Genomic DNA, 10,341 nt, shown 5'->3' on the forward strand with positions numbered 1-10,341 from the left:
CAAATCCCAGCAACCACATGGTGGCTCACAACCATCCATAATGAGATCTGATGCCCTCTTCTGGTGTGGCTAAAGACAGCTACAGTGTACTTAGAAACAATAATAAATAAATCTTTAGGCTGGAGTGATTGGGGCCGATCGGAGCAAGCAATCTCTATTCCCATCAACTACATGATGGCTCACAACCATCAGTACAGCTACAGTGTACCTATATACATAAAATAAATAAATCTTTAAAAAAAATCAGTAAATGTTAAGAGTTACTGAAGTGTCATAGGATGAATAAATTTAAAAATATACAAAGGAAAGGCCATGACTAAGCTATTAACTATAGACCACTTACGGAACAGAAAGGGGGCTGGGAATGCAGCTCAATAGTAAGGTATTTGGCTAGTGTACAAAAGGGGTCTGTCCCTGGCTTCCTAGCACAGTAGGAAAAAAAAAATGAAACTCATTGGTAACTAGAGAAGTGTAGCTGGGCTGGTGGTACAGTTCTGTAGCCCCAGTTACCTGTCAGAGGAGGTAGAAGGATGACAAGTTCAAGGCCAGCCTGGAATATAAAGTAGGTTTTGATAAGCCCTACACTGAGTCACTGGTGAGACTTTGGATAATTTCAGCAAGGATTATGTTATGATGTATGTATATAGCTAATGTTGTCTGTTAACTGTTTGTTGCTGGTGATTATAATAATTAAATTGTTTTGTTGGAGATGCAGTGCATTTTTGGAGCACTGGCCTACCATGCATCCCAGAACTACAAAAGTCAAATCAGTCAGTCTGGCATGTATGTGATAGGAAACGTGACCTGATTTTTCCTTATTGTGGTACTAGGAATGAGCCCAGGGCCTTTACATACTAGGCAAGTACTACTGATCTGTGTCCCAAAAGTTAAAGTAAAGGTGCTAAGGAGATAGCTCAGTGGGTTAGAGCACGTGTTGCCTTTGCTAAGGACCTGGGTTCAATTCCTACCACCTCCATGGCAGCTCACTATCATCTGTAACTCCAGTTACAGGGTATCCAATGCTCTCTTATGGCATCTTTGGGCAGACACCATGTGGTGCACATACATTCATGCAGGCAAAACCTTCATACAAATAAAGTGAGATAACTAATTCTAAAAAAAAAGCTTATGTTAAGTATAGTAGAAAATCTATTTAAGTTTTTTACAGATAAGATAACCAAGCCTCAGAGTTTCATGCTGAGATACAAGAGGGAATCAACAATTGTTTTGTACTACTTTAAACTTTCGTTTTCCTCCCTGAGACAGGGTTTTTCTGTGTATCTCTGTGCCACCCTGAACCTCAATCCATAGACCAGGCTGGTCTTGAACTCAGAGATTTACCTGTCTCTGTTGGGTTAAAGGCATGTATCAATACTGCCTGGCTGAGAGCCTGTCTTTAAAATCTGTATTGCGGGCTGGCGAGATGGCTCAGCTGGTAAGAACACACTGACTGCTCTTCCGAAGGTCCAGAGTTCAAATCCTAGCAACCACATGGTGGCTCTCAACCACCCGTAATGAGATCTGATACCCTCTTCTGGTATGTGTCTGAAGATAGCTACAGTGTAGTTATTTATAATGATAAATAAATCTTAAAAAAAATCTGTATTGCATTCACTATGATTTTTAGGTATTGCTTCTGCCTCTCTTTGGTGTTACTTAAGGTTGTACAGAACACCAGTGTAAGTGCCGAACCTCGTACTTATCTTTCCCCATTCTTTTTCTTGAAGTGCCAGGCTTAAAGTGCAGGGTTAAGAATGAATTTAAGGGGGCGGGGGCTGAAGAGACAGCTCAGAGGTTAATAGCACTGACTGCTCTGCCAGAGGTCCTGAGTTCAATTCCCAGCAACGACATGGTGGCGCACAACCATCTATAAAGGGATCTGATACCCTCTTGTGGTATGTCTGAAGAGAGGGACAGTGTACTCACATAAAGTAAATAAAAGTAAACTTAAAAAAGAATTTGGGGGCTGGAGAGATGGCTCAGTGGTTAAGAGCACTGACTGCTCTTCCGAAGGTTCTGAGTTCAGATCCCAGCAACCACTTGGTGGCTTACAACCATCTGTGATGAGATCTGATGCCCTCTTCTGGTGTGTCTGAAGATAGCTTCGGTGTATTTACATATAATAAATAAATACATCTTTAAAAAAATGAATTTAATATTAGCCTTAGCTCTTTGCTAAAGACTTTGAAGGTAAATGGATACTCAAGTATCAAATGTACAAGTCAATTAAATTTTAAAAAATCCAACTTAGTAATTATTCATAATAACAAAAAAATACATTGAAGAGATGAACATAACATGTGGCCTGTGTTCTGTGTCAGTAACCTTAGCCTTCTTTTGAAATGCTTTTTTTTCTATTTTATTTACTTTTTTATATGTGTGGGTGTTTAAGCTGTATATGTATCTGTGCACCATGTGTAGGCAGTTCATGAAATGCCCAAGGAGATTAAAAGAAGGTTCTGGATCCCCTGGGACTGGACTTACAGATGGTTGTGAGCTGCCATGCATGTGCTGGGGATCAAACCCAGCTCTTCTAGAAGAGCAGCCAGTATCCTTAACTGTTGAGCCATCTCTCCAGCTCTAAGAACCTTAAAAACAGTCTTAACGTTTGTCTCTTTTTTAGTATGCTCATATATGTAATGTTGCTTTAATAACTAACTGAACTGGAGCAGGGAGATGGTTCAGCAGGTAAATGCAGTGGTGTCAAGCCTGACAACCTGAGTTCAATTCCTGGGTCCATCAAGGTGGGAAGAAAGTTAACTTTTCTTGTTCCCTTCCCCAAATCATAATAAAAAATAAGGGAGAAAAAAATGTAATTATGAACCTTAAGCTTGAATTTACCATTAATCATATTTTCAACTAATTTCTTGTAGGCGAATCGACAGACTTCTAATTACAATTCAGCCAAAATGTCTACTCCAATTGACAAGTCCTTGCGAAAATTTGAAAATAAAATCAATTTAAGTAAGTTTTTTAAAAAATACATTACCTAACTGAGCTGTGAAGAAATCGTTCTAAATGTTGGGCACTTTTGTTGGCTGAAGAACCGAATGTATTTGATTCAATGATAGAGTCAATGAATGACTCTAGATAAAATGAAGAAAAGTAACTTTTAATGACTTCGTTCTCTGTTTTCTTTGGTTTTGTTCTCTGTTTTCATGTACTCACCCCAATTCTTCTCTGTCCTGCATTGCCTTTTATATTAGAACAGCCTAAAAATGCTGTTTTGTTTAGTTAGGTGGTGTCAGTGGTTTAGTTGAAAGCCAGCCCTCGATTGAACTATAAGGCTTTAAGAATGCAAGGCCATGGTTTTCTATTTGGACCATTTTGACTCTGTAAACCTACCAGTGTCTCATGGATATTCTCCATAAATATCACATAAAGTAATATACATAAAGTAATGTGTATAAGTTTTTCCTAGTTATCATGATATATCTCTAATGTGAAAAGAAACTGAAAACTTGCAAAATTAAATTTTGAATTCAGATAGTTGTGTTATCTGTATTGTACAAAATATTAATTATCTGAGATTTCCTATGAAGATCCATAGGAATTTTGAGTATTGTCTATATCTACAATTTTAGAATTATGGTTCAAAAAGCATACTATAGTGCTGAAAATGGATACTATAAAAAAATAAGTTGGTTTACTGCTTATCTCATAAGTAAAGTATATTCTAATTCTGTTAAGAAAATGTATAAGGAAGTAGAGGTGACTATTAGTGCCTTTTGTCTTGTTTACATTGTGAGTTTTTGTCTTTTTAGATAAGCTGAATGTTACTGATTCTGTGACAAATAAAGTCACCGTAAAATTGAGACAAAAAGAAGCAGAGTCGTAAGTAATGTTTCGGTGTAAAGTATGGCTGGTAGAGACTGATTTCTCCACTGGGCAGTGTAATTGGTGTGCAGGGGATGTTAATGGGCTTTTGTTTATTAGCTTAGCATGTTCTCTGCCTTTGCAAATCAAAATAGTGAATGAGTCTTAAGTAGTAAAGGTACAGTCTTGTGAAGTTCATAAATGTGCTTTCATCAGGATGAGTGTTTATAGATTCCAGTTGACTGAGGTCTGCTGACTTCTCTATGTGCTAATAACTGGGATGATCACTGCAGTATAGGAAGTTATGTTAATCCACTAGCAGTGTCAGACCTGAACACTAAAATCAATTTGTCTTTGGTTTGTTACTGTGTAAACAGAGATAACTGCATTTTGCGAGGCACTTTGGCCACTTGGTATTTTACTGACCTGTCTGTCTGACTTTTTGTGTTTGAGCCCATGTTAGTTCAAGTTAGTGTGTTGGATTGTTATCTAGTGGATGAGCTGAAGCAAATCAGTGTCTGCCTTTGGAAATTACTTTGAGATAAAAGTCTAGAAATGCAGCCTTACACATAAGTAGGATCATTAAAGGACAGCACAGACACTCCACACTTCCCTGCCACTGTACTCCCGCTTCTCTTATTTTAATGCCTCAGAATGTGGGAAGACTTCCACCTTCGCATTCCTTCTCCCACCTCTCTCTGTCTCCTCCTTTCTCTGTCCCTTCTGCATGCATATGTGAAATACATATTTCATATGTAACATTATATATGCACATCTATATATTTATATATACATTTATATGTGTGATCCTTGGTGGTAGAAGGTTAGAACCAACTCCCAAAAGTTGTCTTCTGACCATCACATGCAGGGTGGCATGCTCTTACCTACTCTTCATTCACTTATAAGAAAATGAGTGAGCTGGGTAGTGGTAGCACATGCCTTTAATCCCAGCACTTAGGAGGCAGAGAGAGGCAGGTGGATTTCTGAGTTCGAGCCCAGCCTGGTCTACAGAGTGAGTTCCAGGACATCCAGGGCTATACAGAGAAATCCTGTCTCAAAGGAAAAAAAAAAAAATAAAAGAAAAGAAGTGAAAAAGATTAAAAACTAAAATGGAAAGAAATAAAAGATTGGGCATGCCTGCTAAAGAGAATTGACTTGCATATTCAGAGAAATGGAGTTTAAACTTAGTGAAGAGTCTGTATCAATTATGTCTCTTATGAAAAACTTCTTGAGAATTGTCACCAAATCGTGCACATGTAGAAGTCTCATTCTGGCTTCTCACTGAATTTTGAATATGTCTGCTATACTTTTTTGTCCCACTCAGGTATCGCATTAAAGATAAGGCCGACAGAGCAACCGTAGAACAGGTATGCTTGAAGTGCTCATAGTCTTGTTTGAAATTAGCATTCCTTTTCTTTTTGAATTTTGCCTTGATTTTAGCTTCCTGTTGGTGTTAACTTCACCTAAAATTACTCCTAAGTAAACACTGTCAAGTTCAGTGATTGGCATTTTGCTGTATAAAATGACCACTAGTAGGTAAGGCAGAGCCATAACCCTTTCAGAATAGCTTCCATAACCTTTGAAGCTACTGTGCAGTGCTTCCCCTTCTCACGAGTTTGGAAGACAGAGACTGTTAGACCAGGACATTTCCTGAGCAGGGTCTGTAGGAATTTTATTCTCTTCCCTGTTAAATAGATTGACTATCTGCCATAAGGCAGGTTGAGTAGCTGCCATGTGTCTAGGGCATGTGGAGATGAAGGAGAAGGGAAAAAGGGTGATACCGTCACATTTCTTTTCTTTTCTTTTTTTAAAGGTTTGCTTATTTATTTTATGTAAGTACACTGTCACTCTCTTTAGACACAATAGAAGAGGGCACTGGATCTCATTACAGATGGTTGTGAACCACCATGTGGTTGCTGGGAATTGAACTCAGGACCTTTGGAAGAGCATCAGTGCTTTTAACCACTGAGCCATCTCTCCAGCCCCCCTCTTTTTTTTTTTTTTTTTTTAAAAAAAAAGAACCTTCAAATATCTAACTAGAGACCTTTGTTTAGAAATTACATGCGCTTTATTCTTTAGAGGGAATGGGACACTAGCCCCTAATTTGATGGACATCAGGATATGATTGAAGTAGAAGCTGACCTGCAAGTTTGTGCAATTGAATCATTGCACAAGAAAGTGGTTATTTATAGTGTTAACTTGTTATTATATTTTATATTGGTTGGGTTTTTTGTTTTTGTCCACTTACTACAAACTAGAGCCACCTGGAAAAGGAGAACCCTGAAGGAAAACCTTCAGGGAGGAATTGCCTCCATCAGATTGGCTTTGTAGGCAAGCGTGTGTGCTAGCCCACTGTGGGGTAATAACACCCTGAACCTGAGTAGTATAAGAATGAACTGGGCATCCTGGGTTGTATAAGAAAGCAAGCTGAGCAATGTGTAGCAAGCAGGCCGGTCAGCAGCTTTCCTCTACAGTTTCTGCCTCAGTTCCTGCATGCAGCTTCTGTCCTGACTTCTCGGGTACTGTTTTCTGCAAGAGTAAGATGAGATAATCATTTTCCCCTCACTGTTTTGGTCATAGTGTTTATCACAGCAACAGAAACCAAACTGAACTGTGTGTGTGCACGATGGGGAAGGCACTGCCTGTGCAATGGGGCCTCTGTGAAAGCCATAGGACAACTTTGTGGGGCTCGTTCCATTCACTCACCTATATGTGGGTGGGTTCTGGGGCAAGGAGACTTGGTCACAGCCTGGTGTCAAGCACCTTCATTCACTGAGCCATCTTGATCACTGTTGGTATATTTGATGTTTTTTTTTAATTTAGTGTGATTTGTTTTCATGATTGTACTTTAAAAAGAATTTTTTTTTTTTTTTTAATTTTTAGGTCTTGGATCCCAGAACAAGGATGATTTTATTCAAGTTGTTGCATAGAGACCACATATCAGAGATACATGGCTGCATTAGCACTGGCAAAGAAGTGAGCTTTTGTTGGGATGACAGTATCTTCATATTAGTTTCCTTGTTTCAAATACCCGGGAAAACTAAGGGTCTTTATAATGTGTGCTTTTAAAAAGAAAAGAAAGCCAAGCATTGTAACATACACTTTCAATCCCATTACTTGGGAGGCAGAATTAGGTAGATCTCTGTGAGTTCCAGGCCAGCATGGTCTATATTGCAAATTCTAGGCCAACTAAAGCTACTTATAGAAACCCTGTCGAAAAAGAAACAAAGCTGGCTATGGTCATGTACACCTTTAATTCTAGCACTTGGAGGCAGGGGCAGTCAGATCTCTGAGTTTGAGACCAGCCTGGTCTACAAAGCAAGTTCTAGGGCAGCCAGGACTACACAGTGAAAAAGAGAAAAAAGCTATATACACCAGATAGTATATTAACAATGTATCTAGAAATTATTTTGCTTGGTAGTCAGTTGATAAGAAACTGTATGTGAAACTGTGATTGCTTTATTGTATTGTTGAGTCTGTGTGTTGAGCAGTGAGCTTAGATTTTTCAAATTAAATTGGTCCTGAGTCCCAATTTAAAATTACTACTAATGAGTGAGGTTTATTGGCTCGAATTTTTTAGCCATTCTTGTTTCTTTATTTGTAAGTCTAGAAAAACTACGTGTGACTTTTTTTTCTCTAGACAGGGTTTATCTGTGTATCTGTAGACCAGGCTGGCCTTGAACTCAAAGATCCTATGCCTCCCCTATGTGCTGTGTTTAAAGGCTAAGTGTGACTTTAGAAAAAACCAATATGTTGTTACTCTTCCCTTGCTGTGATAAAGTATAGCTTAAGGAAGAACATTTATTTTAGTTTAGGGTTCGAGAGAGTTAGGGTCCATGATGATAGGGAGAAAGTCTGGAAGGAAACAGGGTAAACTAGAATAGAAGTAGACACAGGCTGTTAGTTCCCGAGCCTACCTCCTGAGACACACTTCCTCCAGCAAAGCTATACCTCTCAAAGTTCCATAAGCTCTGAAACATAAACCCGCCCACTGGGGCCCAGGGGTTCAAATCCATGAGCCTGTGGAAGACGTTTCTCATTCAGACCATCATAATTAGCAACTCATTTTCTGTGGCAGTTAATTAGATGTAAGAAAATTTTCACCAGAGATATGTGTGTGAAACCAATTATATTTAAATTGGGTTTTTCTATATCTAGTGTGCCTCTTGTAACAATAGGCTGTGTTCAGAGAAATGAGTCATTAAGCAGTTTTGTGTACTAGAAACCTAAGACTGCTATGCCATCACTATAGGTGACATGGTCTTATGAGTGCATTCTGGCATATAGGGCCTCTCATTGGCCAGAACATCACAGGGTGGCGTATGGATGTATGCTGGAGGTATATTTTTTGTCACACAATGTTTCCTATTTTAATTCACACCTTCCAGAGAGGACGGTGTCATCATTTCAGTTTACTTTTTTTTTTTTTTTTAAAGATTTATTTCATATATGTGGTTATACTGTCTCTGTCTTCAAACACAGCAGAAGATACTGTCGGATAATCATTTCAGATGGTTGTAAACCACCATGTGGTTGCTGGGAATTGAACTCAGAACCTCTGGAAGAATAGTCAGTGCTCTTAACCGCCAAGCCATCTCTCCAGCCCCTCAGTTTACTTTTGAGGTTAGAATCACTGACTCTAGTTATTTAACACGTTTCATTTTCTTTGTTTTTTGCTTAAAATAGGCTAATGTATACTATGCTAGCACACCCAGTGGAGAGAGCAGAGCAATCAAAATATACAAAACTTCTATTTTGATGTTCAAAGATCGTGATAAGTATGTGACTGGTGAATTCAGGTGAGTGCAGATTCTTGATTCCCTTTTCCCTCAAGTGCTAAAGTAGTATAATGCAGTGATTAACAAGTGTTCCTTTGCTCTAGGTTCCGTCGTGGCTATTGTAAAGGAAACCCTAGAAAAATGGTGAAGACGTGGGCAGAGAAGGAGATGAGGAATTTGCACAGGTAACTGGTGGTGTTTGTGAGGGGTTGTAGTCCATATGCGTAACCGTGTATGTATGGGTGTCTGTGCCCTACCCTTTCCAAGAAGACGGGACCTATTAGACCATTACTATTAGACTATTACTATGGTGAGTTATGTAGACGAATTTTGCGATTCTGAAGAGCCTGCAGCCATGTGAAAACATGTAGAATTTGTTTTGAGGTAAGGCTTTGTATAGGATTTTAAGACAGTGACAGTGATGGTAATGCTTTCATTTAAAAAAATTACAGGAGAGCTGGGCAGTGGTGCCCAGCTTACACCTTAAATCCCAGCACTCAGAAGGCAGAGGCAGGCGGATCTCTGAGTTCAAGGCCAGCCTGGTCTACAGAGTGAGTTTCAGGACAGCCAGAGCTATATAGAGAAATCCTGGCTCAAAAACAAACAAACAAAAACAACAAAACAAGCAAAAACAACAACAAAATCAAACCAAGGGTTTTAGATAAATGTTGTCAGGCATTCAGCTCTGGTTAATCACTTGCTTTTTTTACTCAGTCCAGTGTAGGACACATTTAGATAGGCATTTTTCTGTAACTACTGTAAAGAAAGGACACTTAGCTAGGTTTTTCAAAGTTTGTGGCTTTTTTCCTTTCCCTTTCTAGTGTCTTAACTTTTTATGTGTTATTCATAGTTACAATTTGCTATTAAGCCAGTACCATTTGTTTTGAAAATATTTCTGTGTGCAACTGGCCACTAGGTGTGTGCAGTGACTTGCTTTATTTTTGATATTAGTAAACTCGAAGATAATTGTTGACATAGCTGCTGTCTCGTCAGTCCTGAGGTATACTTTCTCTTCCGAGTTTAACACCTCTAGAAGTAGATTGGGTGTTACAAGTTATGTGATTTAATGGTTTGCTTATCAGTGCTTTGATGTTGTGGTTGGCACGTAATGGTGACATTTAAAAGGACTTGGTTATGACATAGCAGTGTAGTTCGGAGAACTCAGTGCTGTTTTCTGACAGCAGTGTCAGCTCTTGGTCTGTAACTGCTCTGTTGCAGCATTTTCTCTGTCCAATAACATTAGGGCAGTGACAGGCCTATGATTGGACAGGAATAGAGAGGTAAAACGAGAAGTTTAGGAGTGAGAGAGGTCAGAGGTCAGAAGGGAAGCAGGGAAATTAATAAGCGTTAAGAGTCATGTTTCTACCGGGTAACTAGGTGCTAGATGACTGATTGTGGGGTGTGTGGGTGTGTGGGGCGTTGCATGTGAGATAATCTTGCTAGCTGGGAGAGAATAGCAGAACCCCACCATTGTGTTGCCATTATCTCCCCATTGTGTTGAAGCCGGCCAGTACTGGCACTAGAGTGGTAACAAACTCCAGCGAGCTCCCAGCCCCAGACCAGGAGCTCTGTTAACACATTACCCTAGGGCTATATTACAGTGTATGTATTGCGGGAAATATTTAGAAAGATCATCCCTCAATCTCTCCTCCTCCACTGGACCACGTTCAGCTCTAGTACTCTTCTCTTTTTTTTTTGTTTTTTTGAGTATAACCCTGGCTGTCCTGGAACTCACTCTGTAGACTAG

General features: G+C 39.3%; 1 protein-coding gene across 1 annotated transcript in view; it reads left to right on the forward strand.

Moving 5' to 3' along the window:
* Nucleotides 1-10,341, forward strand: part of Riok1 (RIO kinase 1) — a 25,451-nt gene that overhangs the window by 4,284 nt on the left and 10,826 nt on the right. The window contains exons 3-8 of the mRNA XM_031358090.1: nt 2,874-2,964; nt 3,765-3,834; nt 5,141-5,183; nt 6,700-6,792; nt 8,503-8,615; nt 8,699-8,779. Of these exons, the coding sequence (XP_031213950.1) occupies nt 2,874-2,964; nt 3,765-3,834; nt 5,141-5,183; nt 6,700-6,792; nt 8,503-8,615; nt 8,699-8,779 (491 nt within the window). The remainder of the gene's footprint in view (nt 1-2,873; nt 2,965-3,764; nt 3,835-5,140; nt 5,184-6,699; nt 6,793-8,502; nt 8,616-8,698; nt 8,780-10,341) is intronic.

The sequence above is a fragment of the Mastomys coucha genome, unplaced genomic scaffold (genome assembly GCF_008632895.1).
Source record: "Mastomys coucha isolate ucsf_1 unplaced genomic scaffold, UCSF_Mcou_1 pScaffold7, whole genome shotgun sequence".
Classification (NCBI taxonomy): Eukaryota; Metazoa; Chordata; class Mammalia; order Rodentia; family Muridae; genus Mastomys; species Mastomys coucha.